Source organism: Mirounga angustirostris, unplaced genomic scaffold (assembly GCF_029215605.1).
Source record: "Mirounga angustirostris isolate CCGP_5_RB_7025 unplaced genomic scaffold, mMirAng1.0.hap1 SCAF_15, whole genome shotgun sequence".
Classification (NCBI taxonomy): Eukaryota; Metazoa; Chordata; class Mammalia; order Carnivora; family Phocidae; genus Mirounga; species Mirounga angustirostris.
The window spans coordinates 44,474,314-44,496,670 of NW_026991723.1; the positions used below are offsets into that span (position 1 = coordinate 44,474,314).

The 22,357-nt window shown below is 42.6% G+C and overlaps 1 protein-coding gene across 1 annotated transcript in view; it reads right to left on the minus strand.

The window, feature by feature from the left end:
• Positions 1 to 10,569: 10,569 nt before the first annotated feature.
• SAXO1 (stabilizer of axonemal microtubules 1) overlaps positions 10,570 to 22,357 on the minus strand; it is a 34,783-nt gene continuing 22,995 nt past the window's right edge. The window contains exon 3 of the mRNA XM_064579001.1: positions 10,570 to 12,189. Coding sequence (XP_064435071.1) covers positions 11,183 to 12,189 — 1,007 coding nt within the window. The 3' untranslated portion in view covers positions 10,570 to 11,182. The remainder of the gene's footprint in view (positions 12,190 to 22,357) is intronic.

The following is a 22,357-nucleotide window of genomic DNA, read 5'->3' on the forward strand; positions in this document are numbered from 1 at the left end:
TCAAACTCTTGGGGCCAAAATAAAAAGCTTTTGCACAGCAAAAGGAAACCGTCAACAAAACAAAAAGGCAATGTCGTGAATGAGAGAAGATATTTGCAAATTATATCCAATAAGAGGTTAACATCCAAAATAGAAAAAAAATTTGTAACACACACACACAAAACATCTGATTAAAAAATGGGCAGAGGCCCTGAATAGACATTTTTCCAAAGAAGACATCCCAATGGCCAACAGACCCATGAAAAGATGCTCAACATTACTAGTCATTGGGGAAATGCACATCAAAACCACAATGAGAGATCACCTCATACCTGTCACAATGGCCAGTATTAAAAAGACAAGAAATAGTGGCACCTGGGTGGCTTAGTCGGTTAAGCATCTACCTTTGGCTCAGGTCATGATCTCAGGGTCTGGGGATTGAGCCCCACGTCAGGCTCCCTGCTCAGCAGGGAGTCTGCTTCTCCCTCTCCCTCTGCCCCTCCTCCCTGCTTGTGCTCTCTCTCTCACAAATAAAATCTTTCCAAAAAAAAAAAGACAAGAAATAACAAGTGTTGGCGAGGATGTGGAGAAAAGAGAACCCTCATGCATTGCAAATTAGTGTAACCACTGTGGAAACAGTATGGAGGCTCCTCAAAAAATTAAAGAAAGAACTACTATATGATTCAGTAATTCCCCTACTGGGCATTTACCCAAAGAAAACAAAAACACTTATTTGAAAAGATATATACAATATCACTCTTTTAAGTAGATCCCAAAACAATCATCTTTTGTTCTGCTGAAATGATGATGGTGGGTAGGAATAAACAAGAAAGTGACCAGGAGAAGTTAAACTGCATGATGTGATAAAAGGACAGAGAGATCCTGAGGGACAAGACCTGGATGAATGTGGCTGGAGAGACTGGGGAAGAGGGGACAGGGGAGGGAAGGAAGGAGAAGCAGGTCACAGTCTCAAGGAAGCCATGCTTGCCCTCCAGGCAGACTCCTGCCCGCCTCCTCCTCCTCCTCCTCCCTCAAGGCACTCGGCACAATGACAGTGACTTGTCTAATCCTGGTTCCTGGTAACCCTGACTTCAGGAAATCCATCCTCATGTACTTCAGAGAAGACCCTTTTCTCCCTATGGGTCATAGCGCAGAAAGGGGAAACAGAAAGAGGAGAAGTTTCTAGAAATCGCAGGATGCTCTGGGCACCCCTTCCCAGGGACCACACGGGGACAGGGCAGTAAGCAGAAGGGCCAGGCCGGCCTCAGTGCAGAGCCTCCTCAGAGACCCTGCTACACCCCACCTCTCAGCAGCAGCCTGCTGGCCATCCAGCCTTCAGATGTCCCCCCAGGCCTCCCCAAACTCAGTCCTCTTCGTCTCTGCCACCAAAGCTCCTGGAGTCACGCTTGACTCCCACTTCTTCTCACCCCACCTCCAGTCAGCAACTCCCTGCAGCCGCCTTCAGAACACGCCCAGAATGTGACGCCTTTCCCATCAGCCGCCCTTCTACAGCCAAGTGTGGGCTGCCTCACATTCTAGGCAGGAAACCTCCTGCCAGGCCCCCCCACAGACACCTCACAGCGGCCTGGGTGACCACAGGGATGGTCGTAGCATATACCAGATCTGGGAACTTCTCAGTTGCAAGCTTCATGTTGGCCCCCCCTCAGAGTAAAAGCCAAATTCCCGGCCATGGTCTCTACAGCCCTCACAGAAATATGCCCACCTCAGGGCCTTCACTCTGTGGGTTCCCTGCGGTCATCTCCTCCTTCGAGACTCTCAAACCTCACCTTCTCCGTGAGGCCCACCCCGACCATCCCATTATATACACCCGGGCCTCCCGGAACTCCTGGGTCTCTCCACCTTGACCCATTCTTTTCCCATGGTGCCTATCACCTTGTCACTTACCACACAAGTTACTTACTATGCTTTTCATTTATTACGTGTTGGTTATTTCACTTTTGGTATACATCATACATTACTATATATCATTATTCATTGTTTATTATTAAGGAGTGTTTGTCTACTCCACTAGGACTGTAAGCCCCACAAGGGCAAGACCTGTATGTGCTCTGTTTGCTGATGTCGTCCAAAGCACCCAGAAGACTGCCTGGCACCCAAAGTAGATTTTGTGAAGGAATGAATAAATGTATGTATGTACAGATGGAGAGGAGGAGGAGGATGGTCATCATCATCCTGATGACCAGAGCTAAGAAAGGGTTTGTGGGGTACAGGAGGATGAGACATGTAAGATGGGATGTGTGGAAGGAGAGGACAGGGTTTTGAAGTCACTACCCCTCAGGAGAGGATCTGCTTGGATGGAGTAATGGAAAATAAAAGCCAGGGAGATGCTAGAAAGCAACTGAGGGCCATCTGGGAAGGTCCCCAGGAGGTGCCCCCAGAGCAAGACCTTACTGAGAACGGCAGCAGGCCCAGGAGTCTGGAAAAGGGCCCCATGATGGCCTCGAGTCAGATGGGCCCCCAGGGTGGATGGCAAAGGTAAGAGATACAGCATCTTTAGAGCTGTGGAATCCTCAAGAGCTTGGTAACCGAGAGGCAAAATCTCCCTAAATACCACCATTTGAGAGATTATAGTAAAACAAACACAACAGATATGACTGCAGGTTACCAAATCACACCTTTTTCCTTGAAAAAACCCAAGGGATGTTTTTCTACAATGAAGAGAAGCTAGTCTTAATGTGAGTAACTATTTCTAACTAAGAACTTAAAAATTTAAAGATCCCTTCTGGGTGGCTCAGTCAGTTGAGCATCCGACTCTTGGATTTTGGCTCAGGTCACGATCTCAGGGTTGTGAGATCAAGCCCCAGGTCAGGCTCATGCTGGGTGTGAAGTCTGCTTAAGATTCTCTCTCCCTCTGCCCCTTCCCCCACCCCTCGGGCCTACAATCTTGCTCTCTTAAAAAAAAAAAAAAAATTAAAGATCCCTTCAAATAACCTTCAGCTCCTGTGTATCATCATCTGTTCCCATGTATTAGCCTAGCATTGTGTAAAGAAGTCCCGTTGCAACCCAATCAATATTTTGTAGTTATTTGTGTGCATCCAGAAGCAATTAGTAAGTCTGAGTGCTGAGCACAAGGTGCAGCGGAGAATAACTCACACAGAGTTCCCATTCCTGAGCTCAGACACCTGTACACCACATGGCCCCAGAAAGGCATTTGAAAATTCATCATTTTCTCTCAACAACAGCCTCCTTCATCCCTCCAGCCTTCCCCTTCTTTCAAATCCACAGCGTCATTTCACTGTTCACCCTACTTGTTCTACAAACATCATTTCCTCCACTGCCCCAAGTTACTTAACCTGCCTGAGCCTCCAGTCCCCACCTGAACAGAGGGATAACAAGAGCAGGAGGCAGGTGTGGATGCAGTGAGAGGTCCTGTGCTGTTGCTGTCAGAGCGAGAGAGAGAGCGAGAGAGAGAGAGAGAGAGAGAGAGAGTACTCCACACCGCAGAGAACACATCTGTGTCCACTGTCTGGTAAATGAACTTTCCCAGGCTCCCTATGACCTGCACTCTGGCTGGGCCAGAACCTCCCATTTCTCAAGAAGCCAAACAATTTCAACGGTCAGTGACCAGGATGTTTCAATACTCAAGAGTTGACCTTGAGGCACAGCAGGATCCGCTGGGGTTTCTAAATCATCACAGAAAGTTTCGACCACATGTACGCATGCCGGCATATTTTACTGTATTCTAAACGTATTCGAAAAAAATGTATGATGAGCACTTGGCAGGGTTTCTTCATGTGTGTTCCAACAGGTTTTACACAATAAAAGAGCTCTATTGTCAGAGTTGGGAACTGTTGTTTCTGCCTGCTCAGCATTCATCCCTCCCCTTGCTTGGAAACTATCCCTCAGCTTCCTTTGGGGACCCACCCCGCTCCCAAACCCTCCCATGGTTCCTGTAGTCTGCACAGGGTTGACCCCACCCATACACATGACTCAGTCTGGGGGAGGACCCTGATTCAGTCCTGGACAAGGAGGATTTTCCTCCTCCCTGGCCATGGCAATCAGTTCAGGGAGCAGCATGAGACTCAAGCCAGGCAAGAGAGACTCATTTCAGGGCTTTTTACTAGAATCACTGGGAAGGAAAAGCCCTTTAGCCCTTTAGATCACTAGAAACCACCCCACGGAAAGGGCCTGCCTAAGAAGGCAGTACAGAAGAAAATAAAGTCAAAAGATTAAGACCAAGCACTGATCTCATCTCCTTCAAGCCCGTGGATTCAGCTATGCCTGAATCCCCCAGATAAAACCTTAGGCTGTTCAAATACCTGAACCAAAAAATTCCCTTTTTTGCTTGAGCACTTGTAACTGCAAGAATACAGACTCGTGCACTGGATTATACAAAATGAAACAAGGTTCCTTTACTATAGGGTTTCACAGAGCCTTCAAAATACTATTATGCAGTATGAATCTCAAACAGGGTGATATAATCTGCAGCCTCTCCCAAACTTAGGTATCCAATGCAGTTTTTCTGAAGACCATATCACAGTTTCTCTTCCATAGAAAACACCTTCAGAAAAGCTAATAGATAATTACCGGTAGGTTAACCTCATATTCAAATATTCCAAAGCTCCATTCCTTTATAATTCTGGACAAATGAGACAAATGGGAAGTCATGTGTCCAGCACTGTTGATTCATTTGCCCAGACTTTTAAAATGTAGGTGTATAATTAATCATTTGTATTAAATTGGGATCATAAGCATAAACTATGGTATATTTTTCCAGACTTCATAAAATGTACGTGCAACTGTGTGTGTACATACACTTTTTTAATCGCTACATTGGGGTCACAATTCCTGAGCTGCCATACTGTTGAGTTCTACATTTTAAACCATATTTTGGCCTCGAACCCCACTGCCAAGCTGTCCTTTCTGGTTAGGTCTTTGGCTCTAGCAGAAACCCCTGCTGCTCTTCTGAGGGCCAGTAAACCAGATAAGAGAAGCTCATTGGAACTGTATTTTTTTAAAAAGCAAAGGAAAAAAAGGAAGGAAAAATGAGGCAGAGGAGCCAATATGAGCAGAGTGAGCTCCAGGATCGGGGGTGCACGCTGCATGAAGTACCTGAGTTTCCATACATGAAACGCATGTCAGGGATTTGGGCAACTTAAAGGCAGCGTGTGTCCAGGCTCTGGCCTCAGTTTTGGACATGGAAGTTTCCAAATAACTGGCCTTCGATATGGGAGGTGTTACAACACCGAGCCAAACAAAGAACTACTCCAAATTGATAGTAAGCACTGAACTCTGCTTAGGAACTTCAAAACGAAAAGTGAGGCTTGTGGGGGTTTTTTAAGTCTGGGAGAGCCTATCATCCTCAAAATTCCATTTCTTAGTTTATAAGTCATTCACTGGCAGAGACGCCAAATTTTAGTCATTTTTCAAGCATTCCGTCTGCCTATGTTTCTCAAGTGGCTACTTGCCTGCTTCAACGGTATTTGTGGGCTCCCCTGTTTTATGATCCTATGACATGAAATGGAAGGAGATTGGGACAGTGAGGGAGTAGCCCCACTGCCCCTTTGCCAGTGAAAGAATAGCCTTGGCCATGGGGAGGTGGGCAGGGTGCAGGTGGACAGGCAGGCTGGTCTGGGCACCAAAAGCCCAAGAAAATCAGTGTTAGATTCCATCACAGGCATGGAAAGTTCCTGAATCCTTTTGGTTAACATCAATCTGGGTTTGCTGCCACACCCCAGGTCTTGACAAGAAAAAGCCATCAGGACTTCTCATGTCAGTGTCCAAAGATCCAGAGACAGGTACCAGGGGCACCTGTGATGCAGAAGTAGGACGTAAAGCACAGCCCAGCCTAGCGTTACCCTGATGCCTTTTCCAGAATCCAGAGCTTATGTTCTGGAAGGTTTACAGGCTCCAGGGCTCGTGCTGCACCCCCAAAGTGGGGAGGAGCCAAGCACCTGCTAGGCCAGCCGTGTGGAAATTCCAAGCCTGCTCTGCCAAAGAAAACACCCCTGCCTGCCCGCCACCCCCAGTATTTATGCTCAGAAGGGCCTCTGTCTTCCCGCTTCCAGGCTGCTGACCAGATGTGGGCTGGGGGAATGGCAGGGCAGGCCTGAGGAGCCAGAGCGCCATTTAATCTGCGGCTAGAACCTGTGCACACCCCCACCTGGCCTGCTTACTTCCTCTTGGCAACCGCACAACTGAAAAGCACTTTGCGAGGAAACCGATCCTCAGTTCATCTTTATGCCCTGAGTGACCAGATCCCAAAAACGTGCATCACTGTGGAAAGGTATGGGCGTGCCAGTCCCATTGCTTTGGAGTTGTCAGTTTCCCTCCTGCTTTAAGAGGCAGAAGCTTGGAGTGCGGTGGGGAGGACAGTGATTCTAACTATGTAGGTTATTTCCCATATGTTTATGGCATTGAGACTGCAATGAAAGGTGTTCGGAGGGCACGACGTGAAAGCAAACCGTGAGACAGAGTGCTTGCACCCCCAGCGTGGAGCCTGGCCAGGACTGCTCCCCCTCGTGTCGCAACCAGGTTGCAGGGTCTCTGCTCAGTGGAGGGCTGTCCCCGACCCCCCCAGGCCCTCCCTCTGTGAAACTGTTGGTGATACCTAAGAAGGGTTGGAGGGAGGATGGCTGAGGCCAAGGATGCTGGTGGGGGAGCACCATCTGATGCTATGTACACAGGCTTAGAAAAAGCCTGTGGTTCAGAAGCAAACGGCCCACACCAGGGCCCCCATCACCTGGACACACCGGTTGGCCTGGTACTTATTCCACACTGCCCACGTTTGCCCTTCTGTCGAGTCAGGGGGGAAAGTCACCCTCTAGCTATGCTGTCCAGTTAAGAAAATGCCAACAAAATCACATTTGTGCTTTATCACTTTCACCTAGCTCCGTCTATGCGAGGTCAAGGGGCAGCCTACCTGTTTGTGCTGGTCTCCTTCCTGCCCCGCTCACACACACCATAGTAAGCTATAATAAAGCAATAATGAAATTATCAAATGCTGTAGTGAAGAAGATGGGAGGAGGGTCGTCAGTGGACAAGGGGTTTCAGGAAGGGTGAGGGAGACAAGACGTAGATGGGAGAATGAAGACTGACAAGTGCAGAAGGAGAAGCCACTGCTTCAAACAAAACTGTCCCGAGAGAGCTGGAGCTGATGGGGAGCAAGTGTGCAAGGCAGAGCCCGGCCGGGGTTTGGGGTTGGAAACAGCAGCTACCGTAGAAAGCAGGAGGACAAATGGTGCTAACAATGGGGATGGCATCTCCACCCTCCAGCCCCAGCCAGGCCCAAGACCTTAGAGCCAAGCCAAGAAAGGGAGGCTCTTCCTTCAAGACACTGACCCTTGTGAACATGCAACAAGTAATAGAATGCAGGGTCCTTTAACCTGTTCTTAGTGCTGTGTTTATACCTTAATTGGGAGGCAAAGTAGAGAGGGGATTCCTGATCCCCAAAAAATGAGAGTGATGTGCTGGGGCCCTGACTCATGCAGGTGGCCCACCGTCCAGCGAACCAGGGGATAGGACCTGCCCTGCCCACATAGGGGCTGCCCTGTGCACGGCACAGGCAGGGAGTGGGATCCCATCCCATATCCCTGGCACCATATGGTTTGGGCACCATACCTCAAACCAGCAAACCATGTCCAACCAGTGCAGGGCTTCCACACCAACAAATCCCACTAGCTGCAGCCCATTGGCCCATCGGCCTCACTGGGAGACTCTGCTTTCCTCCGATAACACAGAGTTTGGGGGCGCCTGGGTGGCTCAGTCAGTTAAGGGTCTGCCTTTGGCTCAGGTCATGATCTCAGGGTCCTGGGATCAAGTTCCCCATTGGGGTCCTTGCTCAGCGGGGAGTCTGCTTCTCCCTCTCCCTCTGCCCCTTCCCCCCTGCTTGTGTGCTCTCTCTCAAATAAATAAAATCTTAAAAAAAAAAAAAAAAGAGTTGGCCATCTTTGGCTTCAAAAGTCCTATCGCTGTTTTCTTCCCCGGAACCTCATCCCCAGAGCATACTGAGTTCTCCACTGGAGCAGGTTCCCTGCTTGGCCGTAAGACGTATTCTCTCTTTGCTCTCTAATAATTTTTCTCTCTTAATGTGCATATAGCTTTGAGGTGCTGGGCTGTGGTAGGTGATGAAGCTCCCACTTCATTCTCACAAGTGAGAAATCATACAATCTAAATTATAAATTCGTCCATATTTTCTGGAGAAGACCACGTGTTTAAAGGCCTCCATCGCCAGGGCTTGTCGAACACAATCCTATCACACGCTACAGCAGTGCACTCACATGTGTGCGGGCGTTTTAATAGAGCTGTTTCCCACAAACTCTTACATGGAAGCGGGATACACAGAACTGATGAACAAGAAGCCCCTGTTTCCCTCCTCCTGGCCCCAGTTACTTCCGAAGATGCCATTTCCAGGGAGCCCAGGGAGCAACCCCAACTCAGAAAAACTAAAAACTATATGGGGGAAAAAAGTGAGTATCTTCCTTTGTAAATTAGGCCAAATAGAACACATGAGCAGTCCTGCTTACCTTCACACTTGTAAACAATGGCCAATAAAATCATGAGTAGATTCAGCGAGGCAGAAGTCAGCAGCCATCTTCATCATCCTCATCATCCTCACCTATATCTAAATTAGAGTTAACCATTAGCCAGGGCTAAGGGATTGACATATATTCTATCATTGACACCAACAATGAAGCCATGGGGCCACTACCGCTATTATTCACATTTTAAAGAATTTGACCAAGGTCTCCTAGCCAATGGGCAACAAGGGCCAGGAAGCAAGCCCAGGTCTGCTGGACTTTCTCCTTACACATATGTTGCTAACCACTGGGTTCCACTAGTCCCTGTAACAGCTACCTGTATCCCCTTTGTGTAGTTTGTGTTTCCTGTATTTTTCACTCTATTAACCACTTTCATAATAATAAGGATATTTTGAGACCAAAAAAGGACAGGTAGTAGGAGAGAGCAGATTCCTTAATTCTGGGAGAAGTTGGCAAGGTAGGGATGCCCTAAGTGGCTCATCCGGCCTGGGGTCACCCTGGAGGTCACCCCTACATGGCACAAAGGAAGGACTCGGAGGAAATCCCTCACCCCAAGAGCGCTAGCACTCTTTAATCAGCCAGGTCCATCCATCCTTCTTCAGCTTCTTTGTACTCATCAGAAACATTAGAAAAGCTTATCGGTCTTGATATACTGAGCACTATCCTATAACTACACTGAGAAGGGGGAGAGAGAAGCAGGAAGTATAAATGAATTAAAATTCCCAATCTACCGAAACAGACCATGTCTAAAATCCATAAGTTAACCAACAATAGTATATGCATAGGACTTAGGAATATAAAGGAAAATATTAGCAGAAACAGATAAAATAATTTTAAATTCTTCTATGGGGAAGCAATAACGGGGGAGGCCAAGGTGCTGGAGCCTAAGAGATTATTGCATTTTTATAAGCATTTAGCACTAGGTGGCTTTTCAAGTCAACTGCCAATATTTCTCTGATTTGTAAAACTTACGAAATAATAGTAAGAAAACCTACCCTCCTTAGTGGTCTTCTTTAGCTTAACGCACTCCAGGAAGGAGCTCAGACAGAGAAAATGTGGTTTGATGTGCTGGGGGAGCCGTGTGATCTGGGACACAGCAGATAGGAGGTACCTGGCCCCATGGGAAGAGCACTGGATCTTGAATCTGACGCCTGGGTTCCTATCTTGACCTTGGTGCTCTCCATGCTGTATGGCCTTGGGCAAGGTGCATAACTTCCCTGAGCCTCTCTACCCCATAGAGGCAGGTATCCAGACACCAAATAAGCAACAAGAGTATTAAATGATTTTGATCCCAACCCAGTGATACAAACCAACCCCATAGGGAGGCCACAAGGCACGGGGACCTGAGAGGTCTGGGCCAGGTAAGGAACAGCCTTGGAAAGACAGGACCCCAGATAAAAGATACAGGTTTCTCACCCATGAACCAGGCACTGAACCTAAACCCAGCTCTACAGACTTGAGCCGAAATTTCCTCCTTCACACACCGTTCCTAAGTTTATTCAGACCATGGAGTAGATTTTGGGTTCTGTGGACTCAGAAGGGAGGTGAGTGTCCCTGCTGTCGGTCCGCATCGCTCTGAGTGAGGTTCACCCACACCGTGAACCCATCTGACCTGGCATAGGTCCTCTTGGACAAAATCTTTCCTCAATTCTTTCCCATTAAAAAAATTTTTTTTTAAATCATCGAATTACTTAGCCTTAGAATCAAGCCTTTGATCCAAAAGTGAAACCTCCAGCCCTTCCTCCAGGGCAGGGTCCAAATCATCACTATGTCAAGCTTTGTCACAAGTCTGGTCACAACTGTTATTTTAGGAAAAGCAGATCTAGCCTTCTAAGAACCAGCCCAGCATAGGGCAATTTTTTCAGGCTCCAAGTACTTTGAGAGCCCACAGTTTCTGTTCACAGCCCAGGGGGAGCCTGCCAACTACCCGGTTGCCAAGGGTCCCTTTGCCTCCCCCTCGCCCTGGAATCAGAGCCAGCACTGGTTTGGGGGTAAGAGAGACCTGGCAAGTCCATGCTCCCCTGGGACTGCCGTAGGATCTCTTTCTCCCCTCTCCCCTTCCTGTGCCTAAAAAAACCCAAGCCCCATTCAGACAGCACTATTCTTACCAGTGTGTCATGGTGTGAAAAGGTAAAAGATGCCCCGTAAAGCAGCCCTGGGCAGAGCGAACACAAAATTCCAGACTGAGTTCAAAGCACTCCCATGAGTACTGGAGTGCAATGGGGGCTGTAGTCTGAAACCTCCCCAAAGGTCCCAAGGAACACAGCCCGTCCTCTGCATAGACAGCACGTGGGGGTGAACACATAGACCTGCAGATTCATTCCCCCCAAAATAAAGTTTATTCTTCAGCACTTCATACTTGGCAAGGGTAAATTACAATGTCAATTCATACAATGATTAAATTAATAAAATATTTCTGGTTCAGAGAAAAACCCTTGAGACCAGCTTTGATTCCATCAGCACAAGGTAAAGGACCCAAGTGGGGGAGGCAGCAGAGGGAGGGTTAAGGGGAATACTTAGCCAGTGATTAAATGTCATTTTCCTTGAGTCAAGCGATTCTCATTTTATTCAAGTGTCCTGGAAATGATGATGAAGACTATTTTTTTTTTCCATTTTGGGGAATTCTTTTTTGGCCAATGAATAACTCTCAATCATCTGATTTTAAAAGTATTGTGCAATTTCTAAGTAACGATTTTTAAAAATCAGGCTGACACTGCCAACTCCCGCTGGTTGGGGTTTTCCGAATCACCTACAGAAAAACAGCTGCTCTGCAGAGAGCCTGTCTGGGAAACTGGCCTGTATATCCTGTGCCCCAAAGCATCCGTTTCCTCAAAGATGTAGCCAGGGGGCTCAGCGTAGGAAGCCAGGCACCTGCCCATATCCTTGGGAGTATAACTGATGCTGTATGTGGTCTGGCCCTCCACAGGGATATTTCCTTGGGGGCCGGCCCAGGGAGGCTTACAACTTTTGGTATTGATGGGTGGGTGGGGCACATAGTGGGCCCGAGTCGTGGTCAGACAATCCAAGGGCTCGGTGGGAATGTTCAGCTGGGGAACAGGCTTGACTAGTTCTGGGCGCATGCCAGGCCACTGTTTATAGTCGTCCTTGGTGGTAGTGGAGCCTTCAAAGCGGCTGCCACCCTTCTTGACTGAGAGCACCGGTCGGCAGGACTGAGCTGGGGCACCCTTAGGGTATGTGTAATGGGCCTGCACTGTTGTCAGAAGGTCCATCTTTTCTTCAGGAGGGACATAGGTGACAGGAATTTTGGAGAACATCTGGGGCGTTGGCCAAGCTTGGTACTTATCTCGAAACTCAGTGGTGTTAGAGAAAGGCGTGTCTAAACCACAGGGTCTGGCTGCCCGTTTCAAGCTCTTGGCTGGCTCTCCCATCAGGCCCCGGTAGGATTCTTTGTGGGTGGTAAGACTTTCAAAGGGCATTTCACAGGGTCTGAACTTCTCTGCTTCATACACAAAGCGCTTCTCCATAGGGTGGGCCACGTAGCTCATCTTGTAGTTAGTCAGATCCTCCAGGGGTATGTTACAGAGCTTGGGCATGGCCAGAGGCTTACAGCTCATGGTGTTCACTTGGCCCTTTACAGAATAGTCATCCTGGTGTGTAGTTCTACTATCAAACCTGGTTGATGCTGGCCGGTAGTGGTGTTCTGGACGAAGGAGCTCTCGTCTTGGTTGGTTCCAGGGTAAGTAATCAGCTGAAAATAAAACAATAGTGGTAATTACTTTAAATCAAGTCCACTTAACCTACATGTATTCTAAAGGGCCCCAAAACCTTAAACCAGTCTCCAATGAGATCATCCTTCAGACAAAGGAAGAATAGAGTAGATCTCTTCCACTACCTCAACCAAGGGCTTAATATTTCAACTTTATGGTACTTACAAGTTACTATGGCAGAACAGATAAATTTACAGGAGTCTCATCATAACCCACAATGCTACATGCAGGGATTTTAGAGGGTCCACAGCTGTGGGAGGATCTAGGAATTTGATTCCAGCTGAGGAGTGCAACCACTGGTGTACCTTGATCCAAGAACAGTTCTGTTCCTCTATGGGGAAGGGGCCCTCTCTGAATCAGCACAGAGTGGGAAGATGAGCATGGTGAGACAGGCGAGTCACAACCCACTGCTGGTGGGCCAACAGCCAGACCAAGCAGATCTCCCTTCTCATCCATGGGGTGACCATGATTACATCCCTATAACCCACACATTTAATCCACATAAATCAAATATGCTGCCCCAGGGGAATAAAGGCATTGTATTGGTTGGAGAGAGAACAGCAGCTGCCGCATGCATAGAGTTTATCATGTGATAGGCAATATTCTAAATACTTTCTATATTAACTTATTTTATCTTCAGACAGGCCTAATCAGGTGGGTGCTTTCGATATGCCCATTTTATAGATGCAGAAAGAGAGGCACAGAGAACTTACGGAACTTGCCCAAGGTCGCTTGGCTAGAAGTGAAAAAGCATGGCTGCAAATCCAGGTCCAGAATCCATGCACTGGACCTACTCCACTACCTGGTTCTGACAATCAAGGAACACTGACTATGTACCAGCTAACTGTGCTCAGGGATTTCCATACATGACCTTGTTTCATCTTACAATAATCCTTTGTATGGTGTAATTATCTCTATTTTACCAATTTCCAAGATCAGGTCTCAGCCTAAGAAACTTTTCTAAAAGTCATATGGCTAGGGAATTAAGAGTTGGAATTTAAACCATACAGTTGACTCCAAACTCATGCTCTTCCCACAGCCTCTATTACAGCTAGGAGCACAATATATCTAGAGAGAATGAACGTTTAAGGAAAGACTAATGAAATATAATCAGAGAATATTTGCAGAAGAAGAATTTCAGAATGCTTGAAGAATGAAAATAGGCCAACCATATCTAGGGGATATCTGTCTCAAGAGGAACCTTTGCTGTGGGACTGGCATGGCCACAATAATACGAGGCCTGCACCTAAAGGAAATCTCCCCTAAAGATGGCCTCCATGCATCCTGAGGAGCAAGTTTTGTCCTCAAATTGCACTATAGGATGCTTTTAAAGTAACTTCCCCACACAAATCCTAGGGGCAGCTTTGAAACTAAAAATCTAGGTGAGAGGAGCATCTAGGTGACTCAGTTGGTTAAGCAACTGCCTGCAGCTCAGGTCATGATCCTGGAGTCCCGGGATCGAGTCCTACATCAGGCTCTCTGCTCAGCAGGGAGTCTGCTTCTCCCTCTGACCCTCCTGCTTCTCATGCTCTCTCTCTCTCTCATTCTCTCTCTCTCAAATAAATACATAAATAAAATCTTTAAAAAAAAAATCTAGGTGAGAAAAATAGGATAGCAAACCATACCATTCAAACACCTTGATAATGCTTCCATTCTTTTCATAATACTGGGCTCACACCCAAGTCCTACATTGCCCTCACTGTGTCCATCAATTACCAGATCTAAAGTAACCAATATGAAATCCTAGTGAACCCTCTGAATCCACAGGGAATTCTCCTGCTTACAGCTTTACAAAGAGTTAAGAACAAAAGCAGCTTCTCAGGAGCCTTGGTTATATACAGCCAATACCAGGGGAGTCCACAGGCACACTTTTTAAAAACACTTTTACTGAAATATAATCTGTATAACACAAAATGCACCATCTTACATCTTTTAATTATGCAATAACTTTTACAGAGCTGGGCAACCATCACCAAAATCCAGTTATAGAACATTTCTGCCCCAAAAATATTGATCAAGCCCATCTGCAATTTATCTTTACTCCCATTACCAGACAACCATTCTATCTGCTCTTGTCTCTATAGATGTGCCTTTTCTGGACATTTTATATAAATAGAATTACACAACATATAGTGTTCTGCATTTGGCTTTTTTTCATGGAACATAATTGAGATTCATCCCTGTTGTAGCATGTTCACTCCTTTTATTGCTGAATAGTATTACATTATATGGATATACCAAATTTTGTTTACCCATTCATCGACTGATGAATATTTGGGTTGTTTCTATTTGTTGGCTATTAGGAAAATTTCTGCTATGAACATTCGTGGTCAAGTCTTTGTGTGGATATATATTTCATTTCTCTTAGGTAGATACCAAGAGCAGAATGGCTAGGTTATATGGCAAATATATGTTTAACTTTTTAAGATAATACAAACTTTCCAAAGTAGATGTACCATTTTACATTCTCACCAGCAATTTGTGAAAGTTCTAATTCCTCCATACCTTCACCAACACTTTCTTTTAAATTATAGACACTATAGTAGGTGTTTAGTGGTATCCCATTGCAGTTTACATTTCCCCAATAGCTCGTGATGGCAATAAAAAGAAACATAGAGTTAAACAAAACAAGCAGACACAGGAATATGTCCCAAATGAAAGAACTAGACAAAGCCACACACACAAAAAAAGAGCTAAACAAAACAGAGATAAGCAATATGCTAGATAGAGAATTAAAAGTAGAAGTCATAAAGATACTCAATGGACCCAAGAGAAGAGTTTTCAGTGAGAACTTCAACAAAGAGACAGGAAATATAAAAAAGAACCAGTCACAACAGAATACATAACTGAAATTAAAAATACACCACAAGGGAATCAACAGCAGATTAGAGGATGCAGAAGAATGGGTCAATAATCTGGAAGGCAGGATAATGAAAGCAACCAAGGCAAAGAGAAAAGAGAATATTTAAAAATGAGGATAGGTTAAGGGATATCTGCAACATCATCAAGCATAATAACACTCACACTATAGAGGCCCCAGAAGAAAGAGACGTAAGGGGGCAGAAAACCTATTTGAAGAAATAATAGCTGAAAGTTTTCCTAATCTATGGAATGAAACAGACAGCCAAGATCCAGGAGGCACAGAGAGCCCCTAACAAGATGAACCAAGGAGATCCACACCTAGACATATAATAATTAAAGTCACAAAGGTTAAGGATAAAGAGAGAATCTTAAGAGCAGGAGGAGAAAACAGTTACATACAAGGGAAACCCCATAAGGTTGTGAGCTGATATTTCAGCAGAAACTTTGCAGGCCAGACTGGCATGATATATTCAAGGTGCTGAAAGGAAAAAACCTACAACCAAGAACACTCTACCCAGCAAGGCTATCATTCAGAATTGGAGGAGAGAAAGAATTTCCCAAACAAACAAAAGTTAAGAATTCATCACCACTAAACTAGACTTACAAGAAATGTTAAAGTGACTTCTTTAAGTGGAAAGAAAGTCCCACAACTAGAAGAAAATTGTGAAAGGAAAAAATTTCACAAGTAAAAGGAAACATATAGTAAAGGTAGTAGATTAATCACTTATGATGCCAGTATGGAGGTTAAAACACAAAAATAGTAAGACCAGTTATATCTACAAAAATTAGTCAAGGGATACACAAAAAGATGTAAAATATGACATCAGGTACACAAACTGTAGATGGGGAGGAAAAATTAGTGCTTTTAGAATGTACTTAACCTTAAGCAATCACCAACTTAAAATAGACCTATAGACTGCCATACACATAGGAGGTTGTATATGAACCCAATGGTAACCATAAACCAAAAACTTATAATACACAAAAAATAAAGAGAAAGGAAACCAAGCATAGTATTAAAGAAAAAAAGCCATCAAACCACAAGGGAAGAGAACAAACCACAAGAAAAGAAGGAACAGAGATAAACTAAAAAAACAACCAGAAAATAATTAACAAAATGGCACTAAGTAGAGTCCAGGACCACCACATGGATTCACAGGTGAATTCCACCAAACAGTTAAAGAGTTAGTACCTATTCTCCTCAAATTACTCCAAAAAAATAGAGGAAGGAAAGCTTCCAAATACATTCTATAAGGCATTACCCTGATACCAAAACCAAAGACACTATGAAAAAAGAGAACTATGTGAATTGTGCAAGACTGTTGAATCACAGATCTGTACCTCTGAAACAAATAATACAATATATGTTAAAAAAAAAAAAAAAAAAGAAGATGAAGAAGATATCCGGAGGGGAAGAATGAAGGGGGGGAAATCGGAGGGGGAGATGAACCATGAGAGATGATGGACTCTGAAAAACAAACTGAGGGTTCTAGAGGGGAGGGGGGTGGGAGGATGGATTAGCCTGGTGATGGGTATTAAAGAGGGCATGGTCTGCATGGAGCACTGGGTGTTATACACAAACAATGAATCATGGAACACTACATCAAAAACTAATGATGTAATGTATGGTAATTAAATAACAATAAAAATATTTTTAAATAAAATAATGAGGTTAAAAAAGAGAGAGAGAGAGAGAGAGAACTACAGGCCAATATCCCTGATGAACATAGGTACAAATATCCTCAACAAAATATTAGCAAACCACATTCAAAAATACATAAAAGGAGACTGATGAATCACAGACATGTACCCCTGAAACAAATAATACATTATGTTAATAAAAAAATTAAAAATAAAATAAAAAATCATAAAGTGGTATTTTCTTTTTTTTTTTTTTTTAAAGATTTTATTTACTTATTTGACAGAGAGAGACATAGTGAGAGCAGAAACACAAGCAGGGGGAGTAGGAGAGGGAGAAGCAGGCTTCCCGCGGAGCAGGGAGCCTGATGTGGGACTCGATCCCAGGACCTTGGGATCATGACCTGAGCCGAAGGCAGACACTTAACGACTGAGCTGCCCAGGCGCCCCATAAAGTGGTGTTCTCAAAATTGGGGAAAAAAAATACATAAAAGGATCATTCACCATGATCAACTGGGATTTATTCCAAGGATGCAAGGATGATTCAATATGCATAAATCAGTCAACATATGCACATCAACAAAAAGATTAAAAACCATATAATCATCTCAATAGATGTATAAAAAAAGCATTTGACAAAATTCAATATCTATTCATGATTAAAAAACAACAAAGTGGGTTTAGAGGGAACACTCTTCAACATCATAAAAACTATATATGAAAAACCCACAGTTAACATCATCCTCAATGATGAAAAACTGAGAGCTTTACCTCTAAGTTCAGGAACAAGATAAGGATATCCATTCTTTCCACCTTTATTGAACATAGTACTGCAAGCCCTAACCCCAGCAATCAGACATCCAAATCAAATTAGTAAGGAAGAAGTTGTCACTATTTCCAGGTGACATAATACTATACAGAGAAAACCCTAAAGATTCCACAAAAAGACTACTAGAATAAATGAGTACAGTTATAGGATACAAAATTAACGCACAGAAATCAGTTGTGTTTCTGTACAGTAGTAAGAAAGTAGCAAAAAGGGGCATTTGACTCAGTAAGTTAAGCATCTGCCTTTGGCTCAGGTCATGATCCCAGGGTCCTGGGATCGAGCCCCGCATCAGGCTCTCTGCTCAGCAGGGAGTCTGCTTCTCTCTCTCCCTCTGCCCCTCCCCACCACTCATTCTCTCTCTCTCTCTCAAATAAATAAAAACTTTTTTTAAAAAAAGTAGCAAAAAGAAAAATTAAAACAATTTTATTTACAAGTGTGCCAAAAAGAATAAAATACCTAGAAAAACTTAACTAAGAAGACAAAAGACCTGTACTCTGAAAACTATAAAACACTGATGAAAGAAATTAATGACACAAGGGGAAAGATATTCCATGGACTGGAAGAATATTGTTAAGATGTCTATATTACCCAAAGCAATCTACAGATTCAGTATAATCCCTATCAAAATACCAATAGCATTTTTCACAGAACTAGAACAAATAATCCTACAATTTGTAGGCAACCACAATACAAACCCAAACAGCCAAAGCAATCTTGAGAAGAAACAGAGGTATCATAATCCCAGATTTTAAGATATACTACAAAGCTATAGTAATCAAAACAGTATGGTACTGGCACAAAAATAGACTCACAGATCAATGGACAGAATTCAGAGCCTAGAAATAGACATATACATATATGATCAATCAATCTATGACAAAGGAACCAAGAATATGCAATGGGAAAAAGACACTCTCTTCAATAAATGGTGCTGGAAAAACTGGATAGCTACATGCAAAACAATGAAACTAGACCACTTTCTTAAACCATATACAAAAATAAATCAAAATAGTTTAAAAACCAAAATGTGACATCTCAAACCATAAAACTTCTAAAATATAGGCAGTAACTTCTTGGACAAATTTAGGATGATTTTTCTGGATCTGTCTCCTCAAGCAAGGGAAACAAAATCAAAAAAACTATTGGGACTACATCAAACTAAAAAGCTTTTGTACAGCAAAGGAAACCATCAGTAAGAGGAAAAGGTGACATACTGAATGGGAGAAGATATTTGCAAATCATATATGATAAGGGACTATTATCCAAAATATATAAAGAACTCCTACAACTCAATAGCAAAAAAACACAACTCAATTTTAAAGTGGGGAGAGGACCTTAACAGACATTTTTCCAAACAAGATATATAGATGGCCCGCAGACACATGAAAAGTTGCTCAACATCACTAATCATTAGGGAAATGCAAATTAAAACCATAATAAGATATTACCTCAGACCAGTCAGAATGGCTAGTATCAAAAATACAAGAAAAACCAAATGTTGGTGAGGATATAGAGAAAAGGGAGCCCTCATACACTGTTGGTGGGAACTTAACCAAGTTAAATAAATTGATGCCGCCACTCTGGAGGACAGTATGGAAGTTCCTCAAAATTTTTTAAATAGAAATATCATATGATCCAATAATTCCACTACTGGGTATTTACCCAAAGAAAATAAAAACACTGGGGCACCTGGGTGGCTCAGTCAGTTAAGCATCTGCCTTCAGCTTGGGTTGTGATCCCAGGGTCCTAGGATCGAGCCCCACATCGGGCCCTCTGCTCAGTGGGGAGCCTACTTCTCCCTCTCCCTCCCTGCTCCCCCTGCTTGTGTTCTGTCAAATGAATAAATAAAATCTTTTAAAAAAAAGAAAAGAAAAACACTAATTTGAAAAGATATATGAATCTCTATGTTTATTGCAGCATTACTTACAATAGCCAAGATATGGAAGCAACCCAAGTGTCCACTTATAGATGAATGAATAAAGAAGATGTGTTATATGTATACAATGGAATATTACCCGTAAAAAGAATGAAATCTTACCATGCATAACAACATGGATTGACCTAGAGGATATTACACTAAGTGAAATAAGTCAGACAGAGAAAGACCAATACCATATGATTTTGCATGTATGTGGAATCTAAAAAACAAAACGAACAACAACAACAAAAATCAGACTCTTAAATACAAAGAACTGGTGATTGCCAAAAGGGTAATGGAGGCTGGGAAAAATGGGTGAGGGAGACTAAGAAATACAAACTTGCATTTATAAGTCACAGGGATGAAAATTATAGCATAGGGAATAGAGTCCATAATGTGTAATATACTTACCATGATGAGCATTTTATAATGTATATAATTGTTGAATCACTATGTTATACACCTGAAACCAATTTATTATATGTTAACTATATATTTCAAATGACATTTTTAAAATTTTAAAAGTAATAAACAATGTTGAATATCTCTGCATGTGCTTATTAGCCATTCATATGTCCTTCTTTGGTAAAATGTCTTCTCAAGTCATTTGCCCATTTTTTGAATTGTCATCTTACTATTGAGTTATGAGTTATTTGCATATTCTGGATACAAGTCCTATACCAGATAAGTGTTTGTAAGTATTTTTTCCTATTTATTACTTATAGTCTCATTTTCTTAATGGTGTCCTTTGAAGCACAAAGAAGTTTTATATTTTTTTAAGATGAAATTTTTTCCTATGTCTTAGTCTAAAAGGTTTATAGTTTTAGCTCTTACATCTAGGTCTCTGATCCTGTCTGATTTTTGAGTATGATGTGAGGTAAAGATCTAAGTTCATCTTTTTGTATGTGGATCTTCAATTTTTCCAGCATCATTTGACAAAATGACAAAATTTTAGCTATTCTGGTTTATTTCAATTTAATATATAAAATTTGGGATCAGCTTTCCAATTTCTGGGGGTAAAAAACAGTCTGTTGGGACTTTGATAGAAACAGCATTGAATCTTTAGATCAGTTTGGGAGCAACTCTATCTTAATAGTATTGGTTTGTTTTGGGGTTTTTTTCATGGTCTTTTTATTTTTTTTATTTTTTTATTATGTTAATAGTATTGTATCTTCTAACCCATGTACATGGATTGTCTCACCATCTATTTAGATATTTCTCTCGGCACTGTTTTCAAAGTTCAGTGTACAAGTCTTACACTTCTTTTTCAAAAATTATCCCAAATATTTATTAATTTTGAAGCTATTAAAGAGAACTTTTTCTTAATTTCATTTTCAGATTGTCAATGTTAATATATAGAAATATACATTATATATACTTGGCTGAATTTATGTATTCATTCTAGTAGTTCTCTGTGAATTCCTCAGGATTATCTGCATACAGGATTATGTTGTCTGAGAATAAAGACAGTTTTGTGTCTTCCTAATTTAGATGCATTCTTTTTTAATTCTTCTTGCACTATGTACTGGCTATAACCTGTGGTACAATGTTCAATGGAAGGGGAAGGAGCAGACATCTAGACTGGTTCCCAATCTTAGAGAGGAAAGCACTCAGTCTTTCTGCATTAAGTATGATATTAGCTATAGGGTTTTCTATGGATACCCTTTAGCAGGCTGAGGAAGTTTCCTTCTAATAGTAGCTTGTTGAGAGCTTTTATGGTTATCAGATATTGTCAAATGCTTTCTCTGTGTCTACTAATCATGTGGCTTTGTCTTTTACTTTATAAATGTGGTATATTAATTTATTTTCTGATGTTAAAACAACCTTGCATTCCTGATAAAATCCTTGCAGTTTTATAATTATTGGTTGTTTTTTAAAATAGAAAAAAGTAGACATTTACCTACATAATTACCTTTACCAGTGCTTTTTATTTCCTTATGTGGATTTGTGTTACCATTTAGTATTAATCCAGCCCAAAGGACTTCCTTTTTATTTCCTGTAAGGCAATAAATAAATCAGCTAGTCTATCTTGGCATGTCCTTATTTTCTCTTAATTTTTGAAACATAATCTTTTACAGTTATAGAATCCTTGGTTGACAGATTGTTCCCTTCTGTACTTTGACTAGGCCATCTTGCTGCCTTTAGTCCTCCACTGTTTCTGATGAAAACTTAGTTGTTATTGTCATTTCCCTGTATGTGATAAGTATTTTTTTCTCTTTTGCTTCTTTCCAAATCTTTGGCCTTGTCTTCCAACAGTTTAACTATTATGTGACTAAGTATGGATCTCTGTTTATTCCATTTGGACTATGCTTCTTGGATATATAGATTAATATTTCTTCTGCCTTTTTCTTCTTCTGGGGTTCCCATCATGAGTATGTTGTATAGTTGATGATACCCCACAACTCTGAGTTTCTTTCTTAATTTTTTCCTGTTCTTCAGATTGGGTAATATTTATTGATTTATCCCCATTTTCACTGATTCTTTCTTCTGCCAGTTCAAATCTAGTGTTAAGTCCCTATAATTATTTTGTTATTCTCCTTTCAATTACAGTGTTTTCATTTAATTTTTATGGCTTCCTTTTATTGGCATTCTCTGATAGGAAACTGTTGTAATATTTTTATTTCTTTAAACATGGTTTCCTGGAGTGCCTGGGTGGCTCAGTTGGTTAAGCATCCAACTCTTCTTTTTTTTTTAAGATTTTATTTATTTATTTGAGCAAGAGAGACAGAGAGAGCATGAGCAGGGGGAGGAGCAGAGGAAGATGGAGAAGCAGACACCCCACTGAGCAGGGAGCCCAACACAAGGCTGGATCCCAGGACTCCAGGATCATGACCTGAGCCGAAGGCAGATGCTTGCTTAACTGACTGAGCCACCCAGGCACGCCTAAGCATCTAACTCTTGA